Below are 21,513 nucleotides of genomic sequence, written 5' to 3'. Positions count from 1 at the left end.
AGGATTAATTTATTTCTGAAGTGTGGGTGTACTGGGAAACTCTTGGCCATCCAAGGCTAAAGCTCTGTTTATAGTGAAATGCTCTCCTTGAGCAGAAGAGTCTGATAGTGCATTAAGGATTTTTCTCCTTCTTTCTCAGTGTCAGGAATGAAAAGGGAGACTAATTAACCTGTAAAGGGTAGAGTTTCCAGGATAAACTTTCTAAGGAATGATCATCAAACACAAAACCATCAAAACCAAAAATCAAAATGCCCACCAAGAGCAAAATATGAAATTTGCCTATTCCTTTGAAGTCTACAGTTGTCTATTATACATATGAACAGCTCCCCTTTGAAAGTGCTAAGAGTTGTATTTGTATATTTGAGGACTGAATGTAGTCTGTAAAGCTAGGTAGTTACCAAGGGGAGAGATTTCACAACTTCAGGATTCAGTAATTATGATCAAAAGCTGCAGAAAGTTCAAGGATGATGATGTTGGAGAAACTTTGGGACTTGCCAAGAGGAAATTGCTGGTGACCTTACTGAACTACCACAGTTGTCTTGCAGGCATATTGCAGAGATTCAATATGGGAGCAATTAGAAGAGGACGTGTTTTGGCACGTAGACGGGAAAAAATCATCATTAAATTAAAAATTTTGAGTTTAAGTGTTCCTTCTTTTCACTCACTTCGGTGTAGCATTGATGTGACAAAATTAAGGAGGAGAATATTAGGCATGCTGTAAACAGTAGGTTTTTTTCTGTTTATTTGAAGAAAATAGGCTCAGTTTTATCCAGCTTAATATCATTTTTCTTAGATTCAGCAGTGTGTTATTCAGCCACTGATACCTGTCACCCAGTAAAGATGTTAAAGAAACCAATAACAAGCAAAAAATTACTCTGAAATACTCATTCAGCAAATATGCTTTCTGCCATTTTCCCACCTGGAACACATAATCCATTGCTGAAAGACAGATTTAAAGGGAAAGAAAATTATTGATGTAAACTTCCATTTCTCTTCATTGCCTGTGTTTCTATGTCACCACATTAACTTACCAAATAGTTCCTTTCCTCTGCTGTAAGCTTGATTGCACTTAACAAAAGCTGGGGTGGCTGTTGGGAGAGACTTGAACATCGCAGAATGTACCTGTACAAGACTGAAGCATTTTCTACCTTGTCCATACATGCTTATTAAACCTATCTGTTTTGTTTCATTGTCATCTGTAGGAGAATGAAGTAGCCTACAGGAGACAGAGTAGTTGCAACACATCACAAAGTAATTAATGTTTTTTGTCCCCCTGAAGTTTAAGACTAGTGTTATAAAGAACATTATTTTCTTTACTCTTTTATTGATGTATTTGGTTTAGACAATTGTTGGATGGAATTTCAGGTTTTGTGGTTTATGTGTTTGGTATATGAGTTAGCTTAGGGGCAGATACTTCTAATGCATGCTGCCCTTTTTTCGAATGTCTCGTGTGGCAAGTAACAACTAAAGAGTTTTGTTTCATTTTTATGTCTTTATGCCACAGACTTCTGTTTCTTTCTTATAGTGAACTGAGCACTTCTGGATATATTCTGGGTATAGCTAGGGCCCCAAGTGATTAAAAACTCAAGTCACTCCTCTCAAGCAAAAGTGATGTGAAAAACAGATGTAAATCTGTCCACTTGCCAGAATCAAGTCACAGTCTGCACTGTGTAAAGCCAACGCATGTGCCTACACTTACAAAGAAAAAAAGACATCTGGCTCATAGTGCATGAAATATAAAAGTCGTAGACACGCAGGAGGAGTTGGGTTACTGCTGGATGACCAAGGCTCAGCTGAAATGCTCCTGACACTCTGTGATGGCCCTGACACTCCTGCTGTTAGGGGCAGACTTCTTAATTCCTTCTGTTGAGGTTTCTGCTTTTCCTGGGCTGGTTGGAGCGTTTTGACACTGGTCAGTTTTCCCTGGCTGCCGGCAGCGTTACTGGAAAGTGCCCATCTGCACCGCCTTCCTGTGCGCGGGTCGGCTGGTCCGTCACAGTCCTCTTCTTCCTCCCCAGCCTTGCTCCTGAAACCTTTCCCAGCTGTATCCTGATGTGCTAAACCACTTAAATTAGCTCCAGATTGCTCTGTTTATTGCGTGCCGGAGAAGTGACAGAAGGCAGTTGCAGCAGTGCTCCCTCAAGTAAACACCAAGGAAAAAGGTGTACAGGGTATTGGGATGGAAAATGTGTTATCTGGGCAGAACCCTGAAGCTTTAATGCTTGTGTGTTAGATCATTTGCCTCTGCTGTTTGCATGGGATTCTGAGGTTTGGCCTGGAAATGTGGGTTTTGTTTTTTCCTTTTTAAAGTGTGGGGGGGAAGGTGTTAGGTCAAAGTAGTCATTTCTTCCCTTCCCCTCAGAAGACGAAACTGGAGAAAGGTGCAATAGTGATCTCCGAAGGCTGGCAGCCTTCCCTGCGGGCCACACACACCCTAACACTTCTGCTGCATCTGAAACCAGGGATGACTTTTCTTGTTACAAGGCTCTGATCAGCAGTAGACATAAAATTTTTCTGCCAGCCTGTCCTCACAGCTGAAATTGGATCCTCTTTTCTTACCTTACCTAAATATATAGCCTAAAATACAAAACCAGCAGGCCTGAGGTCAGGTATTTTCCATACAGCTGGAAGTATGGATGCGTTAGTTTTGGCTGATTGAACAGGGTATCCATAAGCGCAGTAACAATGGGCTGACTTGCTGCCTTTTTTGCTCCAAAAGCTGCTATAAATATGCCTCCTAATTAGATCCATAATGTTTGGATCACAGCGCTAGGTTTGTTCTAAGAGAGTCACGCTGCTTCCAGAAGCAGCGGAAGAACCCCAAATGTATTCAAAATAAACTTCCGAATGCTTTTACTGAATAAAAACACCTAGATGTTGCCAGCTATTGGACAGTCTCTGCACTTAGAAAACTTAATGCTTGAAATGCAGTGCTTCCCAGCATACTTGTGGTCATTTGTCAGTCCTCCTTTTATTGAGTGTCTGCCTACCATATGGACATATCTCCTCTGTTTGGTAGGGAGAGAGGGGGGAATGCAGCTGGAAACTAGACAGTCTTCTGAGTTGCATCTGCAACGCTGCTTTTGAATGGAAAGAGGGAGTGTATAGGAGGGGCCTTGTCGTTCCTTTTAGCATAGAGAAGCCACCCTACTTTCACTCTCACCTTCACAAAGCAATTAATCTCTTAATCAGAAGCAAGAAACTGGAAAAAGTGCCAAGAGTTATTATTGACCCTATTTCCCCTTCAAATGTTTTGTGCACCTATTTCGTGCTAGATGATGTGCAGCTGATGGCTTTAGTATGTTGGCAGCCTCTAGTTTCAGGAGTAGCAGAAGCTTAAAAGGTTCCTTTTCTCATTATTTTGAAGGTGCTTTAATTTGATAACATATTGAAATGCCCAAACCTGCATTATAAAATAATTCAGAGTTAGTTTTTTTTTTCTGGTCGGTACTTACTTGAAAAAATACCATGTGGTTTTAGACAAACCTTTCAAACAGAGCTTGGCATGGTTTACATATCAGACGGATGTGTGCTAGATCAGCTTACTGCAGGGGCCCATGAGGAGAAATTAAAGGGTATGGGAGTTTTCTTTTGGAGCCTCAGAGAAATTCATCAATTCAAAAAAGTAGGAGCTTAAGCACAGGTGTAAAAGAGAAAAAAAGCTAGGGCATGCCAATGTTGGATTTGAAACGTACAGTAGATAGAGTATTTGGCAAGTATTTTGTGACTGTTTTAAGGAAAAAAAGAGACCTTGGTGTTTGTAGCCAGGAGCCAGAAATGTTAGGCTAGATCTTTACAGACTCTAAGGGTTGGTTAAAGTTATTAAGCACTAGTATATGGTAAATGATTAGTGATTTGAGTTGAGATATCTGATTGTATTTACATGATCCTAGATGCTTAAACTTAAGTTTCTTCTTACTTTCCACTTGCAGATATATTACTTCAAATGCTTTCTTTGTGCTGTGTTCTGAACAGGATAAAAAAGTGGTTGTATAGTCAAAGACTTTCTTGGCACACAGTACTTTACTTTTTTTCTCTCTCTCTGTTTGGTTTGTTGGGTTTTTTTATTATTATTATTTAAACTGATTCCTAATTGAATACTTCCTTTAAATTTTGGTTGGTTCTTTCTTTCTTTCTCTGTGGATATGCAACTTATGTACACACATATCTGTTAAACTTCTGGACGGCTAGTTTTAAAAATAAACCTAGATATCCAAGAGGTGTTCTGTATTTAAATTTATTAACCTCATTATCATAAAATATTTTGCATGTTGATTGTGTGTGTGTGTCTGTGTGATATCACGCAGTTTTGGTCTTTTGTTTTGCTAAATTTTTTTAGGCATAATTTGTTGTGCTGTGAGATATACAACCTAAAACAGCCCAGAAGTACTTATCCTGTTGGATTGCTGTGCTGAAAGAGGGTTTGGAATTTTTTTAATTTTCCGTTAAAGACTTATTTTTTTTCTTATAGGAAGTAATTAATTGCTGCTGTACTTTCCAGAGTTACTGTTGTAAATATTTTCCGTATTCTTGGATCAGTCTTTGTTCCACAAATGCTGTAAACAGTTGTTAAATTTACCGTGATGATTAGGATTACTAGGGGACATGCTTAGGATGACAGTTCTGCCATTTAACCAAGGTTGTATAATACGTATCACAAACTTGAACTCTCTGGGTTTATCATCTTGTGAGGATGGAAGGTTGAGGATAAATAGAAGTTAAGGACAGTGTATATAAACGCTGCATATTTTTGTGAGTATTCTCACTGTCTAACACAATTTGCACACTCAATGTAGGCAGCAAGGGTGGTTTTTTTCTTTCTTTTTCTTTTTCTTTTTTTTTTTTTTTTGTAAGGAGACTTTATGGGTAGATCCTCATTTGAACTCAGAAAATACAAAGATTGAAAAGAAGTACTGAAGTTAAAACTGCTTAATAACAGCACCAAATACAGTCCTGGATGAATCTGTGGAGAAATTCCAGGAAGCCCTCTCCAAGGCGCTTGTCTAGAACGATTTGCCTGGCATGTCAACGAGACTGCAGGGTGTAGCTCTGTTGTGGTCATAAGAAGCATGCAGCAACCTGAGTGGTCACAAGGGAGACAAAAAAAGGATGCCCTGTTAAAAAAAAAAAAAAAAGTTACTTTTCTATAGTATAATTGAAACAAGATCCAGTTTTAGAAGTAAATAAGCAGCTATACAATGAGGCACACTGTTGCTTTTGAAAAAAATGCAAACTCATTTTATATATTATTTACCATGTTTTGCTTACCCACTTCAGTACTGTGTAAGAGCTGGTGAAAAAGCAGTGAGGGAAATCTTTAAAGCAAAGACCAGATTCTGGCCTATTTTCAGAGAAGGTAGTACCTCTAGCGCATTAACGTGGGGCAACATCTTGAGCAGAAGCTGCTAAGACAGCAGGTGCAGGTAGTAGAAGTTGCAGAAGGGAAGTTGCTTGAGCCACTTGTCCACATGCTGAAGAAAGTGTGTTGGCCATACTGTACTTAAGTGCTCTTTGGAAAATCTTTTCTTCCCCTACCATCCAAAAAATAAGCACAAAGCTCTCTATAGCTTTTGAAATAAGTTTTTCATTTCACTACATAGGCAATAACAATTTTTTTGTACAACTGGGGGAGATTAAGCTTACTTTCTTAGAAAACTGGCTTTATGCAGTATTAACAGGACATGCCTCAATTTAATTTCTTTTCCCAATATAACTTTTGAGCCTGTTGATCAATTTAAACAATTTTTCAGAGGAGTGAGCTCTGGTATGTGAAGATTTGAGACATCTATTAATGCTGTTAATATTGCCCCCAAGTTCAGTAACCACTGTGGACTTGCCTTAGCAAGGAATGTGCACAGGTGAGAGATAGTTATGATCCTGGGAAGGATATTTGTCAGAGTTCATTCTTAAGACAAACACTTCTGCCTGTTTCGTTTTTCTGTTGTCTATAATGAGGTATAAATCCCACATGAAGTTTTTCCCACAGTTCAATGTGGGTTATCTCTGTAGTATGAAGCAGACTGTTGCTTCCGTTCCAGGGTAATTCAGTAAACCTGAGTCCCTCTGAAGACTTGAATCCATATGTGCTTTGCTAGTTATTGCTCTCAGAATTGTTTTATTGCTGGGTGGGTTGTTGTTTTTTTGTTTTGTCCAACTGCTCTTCAAAGAGGTTTTAGTCATTAAACTGTTTACTAGTTACCTACATCCCACATCACTGCATATATATACTGCCCTAGTCAAAATGTTTGGCAGCTGGCAACACTTCAGAGAAGTGTTTGGGAGAAACTGAAGGGCCTCTCTGTTTAGTTTTGTTTATTGATTCCTTTAAGAACTCCTGCAAAACATCTTTTACAGTTTACAAATGACAGATTTAACAAATTAAGCCCTTTCTCATGTATATGACAATGAATATGAATTACAAAAGCAGATGTTTGTGAGAAAAAAAATTGGCCTTCGTTTGAAAAGGTATATTCAAATGCACAAGCTTTGCTTTGCTTTTCTTTTGCTTATGTTGAAAGGTTTTTATTGAATTAAACAGATTTTAAAAATCTGTTTTTCTGAACTGATTTTCTATGTGGGAAATGTGTCCTGTTTTCATCCAAAATCTTTTGGGAGGGAGGTACTATCTTTCTACTTGCTCCATTAAAGTATCTTAATGTTAACAGCTTTGCATAGACTTTAAGATGGGTGAGAACGTGATTGGATTTAAATAGGTGTAAGAGAGTGAGAGAATGTAGAAATAGCCGTCTAAGATATTTTTTTTTTCTTAAAGGCATGTTTGGGTAGTTGCTAGAGTTAGAAGTAAAACATTTGATTTCTTTGCAGATATTTTAATTAAAACAGAAAACAAAAGTTCTCACTTCAAAATTTTATTTTGCTATAGCAATACATGGTATTTACAGAGGGTCAGCTTTGCCAGTACTTTAAAAAGTATTCAAAGGGTCAGGGTACTGTGCATGACTATTTTGAAGACAAAAGTTATTTCATCTGGAGAGCTTTTTATCAGTCTGTTTTATCAGGATACATGTCCCACAGATACACTGGTGTGGAGAAAGTAACATAAACTGTGGTGGTGTTTTGGGTTTGGAAGAACTACACTGGGTTTGGGGGTGGATGGGTGGGGTTAGACCTATGAATTTTATTAGTATCAGTTCCAATGAAATTATTCAGTGTGGCAATCTGGAGGGTGTGGGTGGTGTGGGTTTTTTTTTAAGATATGTTCAGATCTTACCAGATTCCTACTCCTTCAATACTGAAGTCAACACAAAATTAAAAGACAATTATGGTACTCACATGATTCATGTAAATTGGCAGAGAATGATATTAGAGATGAGCCTGGCTTTTGTACTTAGGGACTCTTTTGACCAGTTCCTGACCCTCATAAGTATTTACTGCTCTTAAGAAACTGTTCTGTCTGTGACCACACGGTTCCCTCCAGTCTAACTATTGCAGGCTCCATCCCAAGTGCTTACAACTGTCAATGAGCTTCCTTTTCTCTTTTAGGACTTTTGCTTTCCCTTCCATGGTAGGAATGACATCTCTTCCCGAGTCAGTGCAGTATATCATTGGTGTTTGTGATAAAATTACTACATTATAAAGATTTCTCCATAGTCTACAAGGCTTATGTTAGTTCAAGGGTGCACAACTTTGAAACTACATTTTAAAGTAGTCAGGATGCTTCTGTCTCTCTCCTTTATTCCGTCATTTTGCCATTTACTCTGCATAGGTCTTCTGTGCATTTTTTGTGGTTGTTGGTAATGCCTACTGCAAACTCTGTTTCAGCCCATTCTTGTATGTGCAAGAACGTCTCTCCACAGTGTTCTCTTTCATTGTTACAAATTTCAGCTTGTAGAAAAAAAAATCTGTCAGAATGGCAAAAAAGCATCCTGGTACCTTCCTCCTTAAATAATACACAATGATTGGAGTGATAAAAATACTGTGAGAAAATAAAGGCAGCTAAACACCTATCAAAGCAAGCCAAACCAAACAACAAAGCTCTTCAAAAGGGTATGATGCTTCCATTTAAGAAAGCAAACAAAACTGAATAAAAATTAGCTAGGTAATGCTTATGCCAAGTACCATAATTTCTAAGTATATAGCCTTATTCTCTCCCCTTTCATCCTTTTTTTAGGGACAAGCTGGTTTTATGATTTTTCTGATGCACATAATATGTTGTGGGTACTACTGAAGTCTAAATTATGAAGATGTAATTACAAAAATGGTTCTTACAGATAGGAAAAAATACGCTCACTACATTTTCCAGACTATTTCCCTATTATTTTTAATGAAAGTCACATTTGATGTTCATGTAGAGGAAAGAGAGAATTGAAGTATCATGCTTGAGGGAGGCTTGTGTTTTCAGCTGAAGTAGCAAAGCTGAAGCTTTAATAATAAGAAATGTTACAAGCCAGGGCCTCCAGTTGTATGTACCTTGATTCCAAAAGCTTTGCTCTGGAGACTGTCTGCTGAGATTAGGTATTAGGATGAGTCATGGAGAGAAACAGTTGCAAAAATGTCAATAAATCATTCAGGAAATACTGTCTTCAAGTGGATTTAGAATTGGATATGAAGCCAGTGTAGAACATGAAGCAAAAATGATCCTGTTTGTCTCTTACCTAGGTGGGTGTTGTGTGTTTTAAACTATTGGGGGTTTCTATATGGACTTTGGAGTTTGTTCCGTATTTGAGAAACTTTGCTAAAATAGCGTGAGGAGTTAGTATTGGGAGAACATAGGAGTGGCTGTACTTCCACAGACAAAGGATCCGTCTAGGCAAGCATGCCCTCGCTATGACAATGCCTGGCAGCAGATGCCTAGGAAAGGGTATTGGGTATTGGGACTCATTGTGCCTTCCACAAAACATTATGTGAACACTTTCAAATCTTCAACAGTTTGTGGCTGAAGAAATTCCTGAGACAGAGGTAATGTCTTCTAATGTAAGAACTATCAGGATGTTGGTTTTTTGTTTGTTTTTTTTTTTTATCTTTAACTCTCCAGTGGCTTTTTGGACCCATCCAAGCTTTTAGCATGCATCAGTTCTATATGTGTTAGGGGAAGAGTATCTGAACACGCACAGAGCAGGTATCCATTTTGTCTCTTGCTGTCTAGACGTACCCTGGTAGGTAAGACTGACTAAAACACCAGTTACAGTCCTGCAGTAGTTGTTCACGCATGCCTTTCTGCCACGTCTGCACCTCATGCAATCAGTGGCTTCTTGTTTACTCTCTGTGTGTGTGTGTGTGTGTGTGTCCCCTTATTATTTAGTGATTAGCTTAATATTTCATCAACAAAGACTCCCTTATGATCTTTCCTTATTATGTAACTTGCTCATCTTTAACAAGTGTTGGTATTTGAAGACCTGCTTTAGCCCATATAGAAGTAATGGTCTTTAACTTTGGAAAATGGTATCACTTACATATAAACTGCCAGAGACACATCAGCTTTGTTCTGCCTACCTAGAAAGGAAATAAACTTCAATAATCAAAACAGAAAACAGAAACCATTCTTTTCCCTCATTCAACACTCTCTTGAGAACTCAGTAAAGAAACTAAGCAGAAACGGTCTCTTGAATGTGAATTCCCAACGGAGAAGGAAATACTAATGTCCTAGCAGTGTGGACATGAGAAGTCAAGTGGGATGAAACTTGTTTCATATGTTGGGGTTTTTTTATTATCAGAAAAGTCATCAAAACAAGAAAAAAAAATCCCCCTTTTAAAAATTGTCTGAATGCTGATACAACACGTGAATTTTTACAGGATATATGTTAGAAAGACTCCTTGTCTCAGGGAATTTATTGTGTAATGAAACTGGCACAACGTGAACGTCTTCAACTCAACTACAGAAAGTAAAGAAAAAATATAATGAAGATTTTACTGTAACCCAGGAGGAAATGCACACTTTTCTCTCTATATTCTTCAAAAAGACAGTCTACTACTGTAATTTCCTTGCTACTTTGTTGCTGATATTCATATCTTATGTGCTAGAATTAAACCGATATGTACAGTAAGTAACCTCTGATACAAGGAAGACATTCAACATATGAAGAATAACTTAAGAATTGATCCCACTGGATGTTGAAAATGTGCTCTAATGTAGTGTAGATAAGATACCTTTTACTCTAAGACCATCGAAGGTTAAAAGCTACTGAAAGCTCTGTCCTGTGAGTACCCCTGACAGGAATTCCTGTTTACATTAAGAGTAGAAGGAATTGTTGAAAGTGCTTTTTTGGGGTTTTGTTGTTGTTTTTGGGGAGAGTGTTTTTGGGTTTTGTAACTGGCAACTACTTAAATTCGCAGATCTCACTGCTCAACATTGTGTGAGAAATACTGGTAGCTAATATTTCATTGCCTGCATTTCATATTGAAGACAATAAAGCTTTTTATTTATTTTTGACTTGGGCACACAAGCAGCTCAACTGGAAGCTAGCTGGCCCACAGAACTCTTTAACACTTTTCAACTCATGCTGTTTTTGCCAAGTGCTTCATTTAGCTTAGGCTTCCACCTTTTAACATCTTTACAGAGACATGCACTACTTTATTATTTCGTAGAACAAAAAGGGTCTTCTGTGTACAGTAGAAGGATGTTCACAGTGGGGGTTTACATTCATCCCTAATTAATGAAATAGAAAGGACGTAATTTTATTGTGTTGTGGTTACAGAAAAGTTCTTTTTTAAGATGTGAGACTTGTACTTCTTGTTTCTTCTTCAAATTCCCATTTTTAAAATCAGAAAATACAATGTAAACTTGTCAAATTACAGTGAATGTCAGTTCAACAACTAGTATTTGAAAGAACTTCAACCTCATTAAAATACAGAAAAATTATGCTTGAAAGAATTGCCATCAATGACTCTTCTAAGATCTTTACAATAGATTCAAACAAGGAAAACTGTACAGCAGTACTAAAAGTAACTTCACAGAATCATTAATTCTGTTAACTTCAGGAATCTGGATTTTATTCTAAGTGTGGAAGCTTGGCCAGAGATACCTGAGCTATCTTTAATTCATGTAGATGTTTCTGAGTTACTGTAGTCACAACTCAACTATTTCTGTAAAGATCTTACATGTTCTCATCAAACACAGTAAATCTGGTATATTTCTGAGTCACTTCAACTGTTTTAACTGGTTTCAACTCGTTTTGTTAGGGCTTTCTTCTTCTGCCTGCAAAGCTGTCTGTCCTGTGTGACATTACAAATCAATATGGCTGCCTAAAAATCTAGGGAAAAAAATAGTTCTAAACTGGGACTATGCGTGTTCTCCTGTACACTAGAGTAACAGTTTTCCGTTATAACTATACCATACCACTTTGGAAAACAGTGTGTTCTGAGTACTAATGATGCATTGATAGCAGCTCTTCCTGGTGCCTGTGGAATGGTTGGAACAAAGTTTTTGAAGTCTTTGATTCTGGAAGCTTTGGATGTCTAATGATTTTTAGAATCAACATCAGAGGTTGCTCTTAACGAAGGCTTGCTAAATCATTGGCTTGTGTGATGGTATAACTTCTACCTAGCAGTAACTTTTCATTGTAGTAATTTTTAAGACTCTGGCAAGAATCAACATATGCTTGTTACATGGTTTGAACATGTGACGTGTTGTATGAGCACTTAACAGCACTATGCAAGTACTTGCATGACACACCGATATTGTGAAAGTATTTTTTTAAATGATTGAATAAATGTTGTGATGAGGATTTTTCCATTTCCTTCTTGCCAATAGTTCCTCTTAATGACTTTTTTTCCAGATAATGGAGGACAGACTTTGGCAGGTGGGAATAACTGGCCACTGAGAGGAAGAAAATGGACCCTCTGGGAAGGAGGAGTGAGAGGAGTAGGCTTTGTTGCAAGTCCTTTGCTGAAACAAAAAGGTGTAGAAAGTCATGAACTCATCCATATCTCTGACTGGCTGCCTACGCTGGTGCACCTTGCTGGAGGACATATCAATGGCACTAAGCCTTTGGATGGCTTTGATGTTTGGAAAACTATCAGGTAACGTGCATGTCATATCATTAAGTTAGCATTCTGGTATGAGAAGAATTTAATGAGCCCAGAGAACAGAACTGGAGCAAGGTGTAGGGAAATATTACATCTGACTTTCCCTGAATAGAGGGAAGGTATGAGTGCAGTTAGCTTTGCTATGCTTTAGAGAATTATCCAGGTTGCAAATTAATACTGACCACAGATGCAGAACTGCCATACAGCTTTAACTCGGTATGTTGAATTTCTTTGTAAACATGGTATACTTTTTCAGAAACACTCTGTGATCCAGAAGTATGTTAACTGATGTTGCACAGCACGGAGTACAAGTTAGTAAATTTTATGGACCCAGTCCTGCTCTCTACAGATCCCAGTTGAGTGTCTCTGCAGTATGCGCCTGGAATTGGACTTGTGGGAAATCTGTGCAAACATTAAACTCACTGAGCATGGATTTCACTTTGATGGTTTGTTAGCTCACTACGGGACCTGTCAGGCTGGCTCAGAGTGTATCCATTTGAACAGGTCCGTATCATGCTGCCTAGTGTCTCAAAACGCCTGTGAGATTGAGTACAAAAGTAGACCCGACTTGGTTCCTGAGAGGCCATGATGTTGGGCCTGATTTAAGCAAGCTGGAGCACTCAGGAGGATGCTTAGATGGCTGGAAAAAAGCAGCAGCTTAGCTTCAGCTGGGCTGACACTGAGACCAAGCTAATGACTTTTACTCGTCTGTCTGACTGTGCACCTCTCATGCTGTCTCCATTAACTGAGATATCCCAAACCCCATTAGTTCAGTTAATGGAGAGTCTTCTGTGCATTCAAAGAAAAATGAGTTAAATCCTGTACATTTTTCTTCTGGAAAAGTATAATAAAATAGTATCACAAATGCTGGATACTGCAGGCTCTGGGCACATCTGATTATGTGCTTATTACTGGAGCGTTGGGCTCAGCAGAGTAAGTAGAATAGAATCTAAAAGAATAAATGAAATAATTATTAACTGGTAAAGGTGATTTTTTCACTGGAACAAACAGTCAGAAAAAACTCCGGTGTTGCCCCTTTGTGATAGCTTCAGTCAAGGCTTACACTCAGTCAGTTCTTCATCTTTCAAAGCTTTTCTTCTACTAAAATGTATTACAAAGTCCTTAAAACCCGAGTTTCTGCAGAGTTTTAAACTTCTGTGACCAACACTAGGTTTTGCAAAAATTACATGGTGGCATTGGTTTATATTACTTTGTTTCTTCCTCTGCTATGCTGCATGTAATGTATACATTGATGGGGCTAAATCCTATTGTCCGTGTTCTTAGAAATTATATTTATGTTAGTAGGACTTCGAATATAGTTTAAATGCACATAAGAATCATATAGGATGGGAAGTTTAATACTGGTAAAGCAGAAAAAAAGGACTACCAATTCTATTTCCTACCTGCTGTTCATTTGAGAATGTGTGTTTTGTTTCTTTTGGTAGCCTTTGTTCTGTTTTTATAGCAGTCATACAATGTTATATTAGTGTGTTATAACCTTTTGTCCCTTTCCCAGGGTTTCCACCCAGCTTGCAGAAGAAATGTAGCTATTTATGTAGTAATTGCTGAATTTTTTGCAATTTTCTACAGAGTGCATTAAAATAAGTACTGATTTTTTTGCGTCTCAGCATCCTATACTGTGAATTACCAGCATTAATTCCTAAACAAGTGGGTTAGGGATTAAGAATTGAAACTGAGAAATTACAGCAGGCAGAGCTGAGTTTATCTACCTGTCTCTGTTTAGCCCTATATAGACCCTGAAGTCAAAAAGAAAAACCCCAACCCACTCTTGCACCTCTGCCTTCCCCTCCCCAAACCAGACCCTATTTCTTGAGTTTAGAATCGTTTTATTTGTACCTTTAGTAGGATTACCTGTACTGAAACTGCTAACTTTGATTTCTTTCTTAGTGCTGCCTTTGTTTCTTGGGAGTTATGGGATAATTTTCTGTACTAGCTGGAGTTTGCTGAAGGCTCATGGGCTCGTGCCCAGGTATACTGTATGGCTCTTTTCCAAGTGGAAGAAGATAAGGATGTGTATAATTGAGGGCAGGGACCATTAACTGCCAGGAAGGAATGGAGACTCCCATCCAGCCAGAGAAAGTAAAATGGTTTACGTGCTGCTGTTACTGTGGGAAAACAGCATCAGCAAGATCCTGGGCTACTCCTAAACCACAGACTTCTCTTCCAGCTACTAGAATTCCTGTCTACTTCAAGTTTAGTTTCAACCAGGTATTCCTTGTTATAGGCTTCTCAGATCAGGTTATTCAGCAGGAGAATTGTTTGTGGGGAAGGACAGGTACAGCTGTGCATCCCCTGCATGCTCCTGGCCTGTGAACCTTCTCTCTTTGTGGAGGGACTGAATGCGGTGTTCAGTGGCACTGCTAGGGAGTAGGTGACCACCAATGGAGAGGAAAAAAGTCAGTTTTTGTGAATTGTCAGGCTGCTCTTTGGCTGACCTTGCAGCTAAAATGTCAAATTTCACATGATCTTCTCATGTAATCAGGAGAAATGAATGTATTAAATTTCATGATCATAATTCAAAAGGTCACTTGAATATTGGATAGCAAACAATGAAGGCACAGTGCCCTTTTGGTGACGTCTGATGGAAAGTTCAGATATATTGCTTTTCTTGGACCAGATGGCTCATAATGAGTGAAATTATAATTTGCTAAGATTCTACCTCATTTGAAGAAAGGAAATTAATAACCAATCAGTGTTACATCTGTATTTTTTTCAGTCCAGTCTAATACAAATAGCTGCATATACTTGTGGTTTATTTTTTTCCATGGACTGCAGTCCTGAGCCTACTGTTTCATATGTTCATAATCAAAAGGAAAAGGGTTATAAATTTGGAACCTGATTTAGGTATTCAAAAGAATATATGGGACAATGCATATACTCTCAGAAGTCACAAAATTATTGGATCCATTCTGGTATCTGTCTGATATCTGTTTATAAATGATCAGTATTTAAAGGATGTGTTGTTAATATGGTATTTATGTAAATATAGATACGATATATTTTAATATATGTTATATGAAAAGTATATATAATATATAATAACAAATATAAATTATGTAATTCAGAAAATATATAAAATACATAATTTTAATATAGATCACAATATAGCTAATGTAGATGTTAGATATAGATTTTGAAATCCTAAGTATAAATTCTGAGATACTAGACCAAAATGAAATTTATGCCATGTTTGGTAGTCCAAATTAGTAATTACATTAACATAACACTGATTAATAAGTTTTTGTAGTAAATAGAAGTGCTGTAAATGTGTATCCTACTGTTCATTTCATGCCTCCTCTACTTAATTTTGACTTGAAGAACCAGAAGAAAGTTAATGGTTAGGAGCGAAGATGTTTAGGAGGATGAAAAGATGTTCAGGAGCACGTTTCTTGTGGACAAAAATACATTCTTTTGCATTCTTTTTAGCTTACTATAAGGTTCTTTCATACAGTGCGCAAAACTGAGGAAACAGAATGTTCTTGTTCTCGTTGCTTAAACTTCTTTTCTAAGGTAAAAATTTGCATGCTACTTAAAAGCTCTTTGACAGGGACTTTGAACTCAAAAGCTTGTCTGCTCTTTCCAAACTGATCTACTGACCGAGTAGTGTAGGAAATACTGTTGCAACACTGTATCAATGAGAGACCTAATAGAAGAGGAATGTGATTTTATTTAAACTAGAAACGGAAATAAAGCAGGCTTTGCTGCACTCTCACAGTCTGACACTCACTCACCAAAAGGTGTGTGTGCGTCTAAAGGAGCCCGCCCAGGAGCCCTGCACCAGGGTAGGGGTTTTCAAGCCATCCATTTGGCAGCCAGGCACCACGATGCTTGTGACAAGATGTTGGGTGTAGGATCTCTTGTGATGGTGCTGAGGTGTGGGAACACCAGCTTCTGAAATTCTTGTAATACCTTCTGTGTTATTCTGAGGTTGGTAACCATTCACAGTTTCTGGTTGTGCCGCCTTGTACCCTTTTGGTGCTGCTTCTCTGTCCTCCACCTCTGTGAGTCACCAGGTGCCATGACTTTTGTGTCCTGATATCCCTGTCCTGTGAAACTGGCTTAGATGTGTTGGGGTCTTGCTGACCTGCTAATCTGGACATTGTTAACACAGGCCGTTATGAGAATCCTTTCTCTGCTTTGTGTTCATGCTGTTGTTTCCACATGCAGATCTTCCCAGTCTTTCTCCATTCATACTAGTCTTGGCCTTTTTGATAACTTTTTTTCACATTTTTCAACAGTAAAATATTGTAGGCCGCTAAAAAAACCTTTTGCATGCAAACTTTTGCTGCAGTGTATCTTTGAACCGGCAGTTCCTGAACTTTTATTTTCCTCCAAGCACCTTTGGAATGAAATTTAACTTTCCCTTTAATATCTCTAATATCTTTAAAAAATAACTTAGGATGCTATCACTGTACCAACCCATTTTTGGACATCTATCAGACTATTCCGATCTCAGGTATAAACCTTCTACATGAATCGTATTTTTTAATGCCTTAGATTGCCGTGAGTAACACTACAATATAGCTGAAACCTCGAAAACAATGTACATGTTAGAAATTATTTCTGAAAATACAGTGATAATATCACTAATATATTTTAGAAAAATAGTAATGGAGATTACCAAGAACAATTAATAGAAAACAATACTAAAGTACAGCCAGTCAAGGAATATAAACTGTACTGCATGCTTCCAAGTGTGTTTCAAAAGGCCCTTGCATTTCTAAGAAACATCTGTTCTCAAGATGCTTGCTACTCTATTGAAATTGAGACACTAGGCAAAATTATTTTCCTTATGTAGAAATTTTGCCTGATTAATATATTATTTTGATACATATTTTGGTTTCAAGTACTGAAGATCTAGTACGCCTGTGCTCAGAAAAAAGGATTTTATTTTGCTTTAACAGAGAAATGGAAAACCACATAGTGGAGCACATGAAGCAGTATGATAGGCATTGAGAGTTTCAGGACAGAATGCCGTCAAAATAACTAATATTTATTGCTTGTTAGCAAGCATAGGCTTTCAGGTTTTACGCATACATTTTGCAGGGAAAATTTCAGGTTTATAGTTTTGTAATGTTGGAAATATCAGAATTGATTGGATGGGGTAAGTGAAGCAAGATCAATTTTAGTTCTTACGTACCAAATGGTTACATTCATTTTAGGAATTAAACACCTGTTTGAAAAAAAATTCATTGTTGTGGTATGAATTAATGCTGAAAAAAGAGCAGTCTAAAGCTGAGAATAGTATTTATTTCCAGCATGTCTGAAATACAATTATTTCAGGAAAGCATGTACTGATATGACCCAGAGAAATACAATATATGGCAAGGTTATAAAGGCTTAGATACTGCTAAGTGACACTGAGGATATTTTTGTGCAAGATAAACATATTTACCCTGAAAAACCTTGGATTCCTTCCCAAGGACAACTTCTGCCTATTTAACAACAACAATAAAAGTGAAAGATGTCATGTAGATGTTTGTTCACGTTCACTAAATAGTAATAGATCTTTCTGCATGTTTTAAAAAGATTGCAAAGCAGAAGATAGAGTGACGTATCTCACATCCCAGCATAAACTAGCTGATTCTCATACCAACTCTGAAGTTTGCCCATATACTTTCATCAAAATGTTCTTACATAGGGGACTTTTTTTACAAAACAATACCTTTTAGCTGCTTAATTAAATAGTCAGTCAGACATGGTAGAATAATAACCAAACAAAAGAATAAGTTCTTTATTTTTAGGGAGAGGAGCAACATATTAGAATATTAGAGTAAAAAATAAATATTCCATAATTAGAGCACTGCAAGATATGGTTACACTGGAAGCTACTAAAACACAAAAGCAGGATTCCCTAGAGAATCTTACTGCTTACTTATTCTAGCTCTGTTGGTCAGACTATGTTCCTGATGCAAAATATCCTTGGCAGAACATCTGCCAAGGTGAATCTGTTGCTGAGGCTGTGTATCTTTTGCAGGGACTAAGGTCAGCATGGAGCTCCATAAATGGAAGGGAGCACAGGGAAAGGGAACTCAGCTACAAGTGTAAATTCTCTACTTGTTGTCCCCCGGACATTGTGTCTGTCTTCCTGATAGCTTTTACTGTCAGCCGGCCACTTTCTTCAACGTACAATGCCGCCGTCTTTTCTCTGGCTGTTGTTTTGTGAACAACGTCTGCTGGTTATAAACCTCTGTGCTGTGTGCAACAGAATTACTGGAGTAACACCCGAACCGAACAAACAGGTCAGAACCAATTAATAGTGCTACAGAGCTTAATGCAGTAATGCCATAAGCTTCAGGGAGTGTCTCTCATGATTATATATAAACCATGTTTCCAAGTTGCTAGTACCAATATTCTGTCCCAGAAAAAAAAAGGATTCAATAAAAATGACAACTGCAGCATGAAAAATATTAATGCAGGTGTCATCTTTACATTCTGTGTTCTACTAGCTGTGCGATAACATTCATAGCCATGTTTAGTGTGCAGTATCCACTCTCCACATTAAAAGCCATAAAGGAAATTGCCTTTAATGATATGGTAGTAATACTAGTCAGCTCGAACAGCATGAATATCCTCGGTTTTGACTTTCTACCTACCATGGTACTTATGAATATTGGGTGTAAAAACAGGAGAAGCACACAGAGTCAGTTACTTCTTTCTTCTGTATTTGACCCTGGTGGAAGATACTAGATTATTTAGCATAGCTCTGACGTTTGCATTCTTTTAAAAGGATTCTGAAAAATGTAGATACTGTTCAGAAACTGCAAAATAAGAATATGTCCTCAAGTAGTCACTACAGAATCATTCGCATGCTATAAATTTGCATCCTAGTTTAACTTGTGCTAACTGGTTCATGTTACTGTTACCTGTGAACAGACGGTGAAAGGCAGACTTGACCACCGCTGTAAATGGAGCACCCAGAGACAGTAAGAATCTATTAAAATGAAGATAAAATTTGGTTAAATAAGGCCAGGAATTCCTTAGTTAAGAGTGTGATAACTGTAGGTTAAGAGTTAGTTAAGTGTGATAACTAACACTGTAGGTTAATTATTTTACTTCCTCTGTATTAATTGGAAGGCTGTATTACCTGTATGCCTTTAATCTTTCGTCCAATCCTCCTTGTTAGTTTTCTACTTATTCAAAATGTGTACTATCCAGAAATTATTTTAGAAATGGAATATAACAATATTCATTTTAATCAGTTGTTACAGAATATTTTCAATTACAGGTAAATATTGTGTAATTTTGTATTTTGTGTTTTTTATATTAAAATCACAGTTATTTTGTAGGTTTCCACTAAGATTTATATTACCTTTTTATTATTATTTATGATTTTTTTTATTCTTAATGTCAAATAGTTTAGATGTTCTAGTTGAATTTTTTAGTCTCAAATGAAGCTCCTTAACAAAGAAAAGAATTTAAGGTTTTTGGAAGTTTCTTAAAAATCGTGTTAGGTTTGTGCTCAAATAATAAGATATTGTTGTGTCATGATGTAGCCAAGGTTCTTTCTAATTATGTCTTCCTACTCACATTGCCTTTCATAAGGAGTAAGTTTCTTTTACTCAGTTTTTTAGGACTGGGATTTACTGAACTCAGAAAATTTATGAGTGAGTTCAAAGGCTCATTCCATACCTATGTAGCCAATGGCTAGGAAAAGAGGAATGATTTTCTTTTCCCTGCACAAGAAGGTTCAGAGTATTAAATAATCCTTGTGACCTCAAATACAAATCAGAGGTGGGTTTCTTGAGGGGTAGCCAATGCCTTTTGTGTTTTTTGAGGCACCTAGCCAAAATGCTTTTAGCACTGGTTCAGGTATGCAGAGAGCATAGCAAGTGCCATGCCAGCCTATGCTGTGAAAATTGATTTTTAAAGTTGATTAATGTAAAACCCTGCTTTGGTAGGGCAAATTCTGTTTTGGTGGGTTGACCTTGGTTGGATGCCAGGTGCCCACCAAGCCACTGTATCACTCCTCTCCTCAGTAGAACAGAGGGTGGAGAAAATAAGATGGAAAAAACCCCTTGTAGGTCAAGATAAAGGCAGTTTAATGGAGCAACAGCAAAAGCCACGCACACAGAAGCAAACAAGATGTTATTCTCTACTTCCCATCAGCAGTCAGTGTTTGGCCACTTTCCCAGGAAGCAGGGCTTCAGTACCTGTAGCAGTTGCTACAGAAGACAAACATTGTAAATAACACATGCCCACCCTTCCTCCTCCTTTCTCTTAGCTTTTATGTCTGAGCATACGTCATGTGGTACGGAATATCCCACAGGTCACTTTGGGTCAGCTGTCCTGACTATGTCCTCTCCTAAGATCTTGCCCACCCACAGCCTGCTGGCGAGGTTGGAGAGACAGCCTTGATGCTGGGAGAGCGCTGCTCAGCAGCAGCCAGAACCCTGGTGTGTTATCACCACCTTTCAAAAAGCATAGCACTAGGAGGGCTGCTACGGGGCTCAGGCAGTCCCAATACGTCTATCTATACTCTGTAAACTTACGAATAATCCCAGTAAACAGCAGTGAGGTCAGGGAAGGCTGATGGGGGCAAAACCTGTTGCTACTAGGCTGGAAAAGAGCATTCAGGTTAAAGTTGATAGCAATTAGTTTATAGTTATGAGTTCATTCTGTATCAGGATGACAAAAAGCCTTAAAATAAAACATGCAGAATCATAATGAGCTGCAGAAGGAAATTAACATTTCATTTTGAAATCTCTCCTAGTGAAGGAAGACCTTCCCCCAGAGTGGAACTGCTGCATAACATAGACCCCATGTTTGTGGATGACTTCCCATGTGAGTATGCTACGGATTTTTCAAGACTCATGAAACACGCAGTGGATGTTCTGAACACTCCTTGTTTTCCTTAAGTGAAGTATTTCCTTCTAGGTGAAACAAAATTGAGTAGGATGCCTTCTGCTTTTAAGTAAATAGCTTTAAAATACAGAAGCAGCATCCCCCAGGTGCTGTGTGCTGAATCAGGATCAACACTTGCTTCCTATTTCAGAGAGCTCTGAAGCACTGCTGAATAATGACTTAAAGCACTTTGGGACATGGAAATGTTGAGGAGCAGCCATGCGCCTGAGGTGCACAGGGAAGCACACTGCCAAAAAGCCCTGCAAACCCTATCTTCAGTGCTTCCCGTTGGCAGGTAGCTCTGAATGAACAGCTGTCCCTAACATATCTTGATACATCTATATAATATGACATTGCAAATGGAAACCTTGAGTTTGTGAGAAGCTGAGTGGTTCCAAGCCTTGTGATTGCTTTTGTTCCATAGTCACATAGTTTGGATCTTTCATGCTGTAATCTCATGAACTGGAGCTTAAGTTTGCCAATTCTACAGCTCTCTGAGCACTATCTGTTTTATGATTCAACATCATGAATTTGCTAAGGACTACAAACCTCTCAAGCAGAGATTTTTTTTTGTACAGATTATTGGAACAGGTCCTTTCCAGTGTTTTTCTAGCATTTCTGTATTTTATTACATGAAGAAGTAAACCCAGGCAGAGGAGAAGT

General features: G+C 37.9%; 1 protein-coding gene across 1 annotated transcript in view; it reads left to right on the top strand.

Moving 5' to 3' along the window:
- The window catches only part of ARSB (arylsulfatase B), a 67,300-nt gene that overhangs the window by 21,837 nt on the left and 23,950 nt on the right, over positions 1-21,513 (top strand). Inside the window, exons 5-6 of the mRNA XM_040579981.1 lie at positions 11,736-11,979; positions 20,720-20,790. Of these exons, the coding sequence (XP_040435915.1) occupies positions 11,736-11,979; positions 20,720-20,790 (315 nt within the window). The remainder of the gene's footprint in view (positions 1-11,735; positions 11,980-20,719; positions 20,791-21,513) is intronic.

The sequence above is a fragment of the Falco naumanni genome, chromosome Z, assembly GCF_017639655.2.
Source record: "Falco naumanni isolate bFalNau1 chromosome Z, bFalNau1.pat, whole genome shotgun sequence".
NCBI classification, from domain to species: Eukaryota; Metazoa; Chordata; class Aves; order Falconiformes; family Falconidae; genus Falco; species Falco naumanni.
The sequence above is the reverse complement of the archived record's forward strand: the minus strand, read 5'-3'. Positions and strand labels throughout refer to the sequence as shown.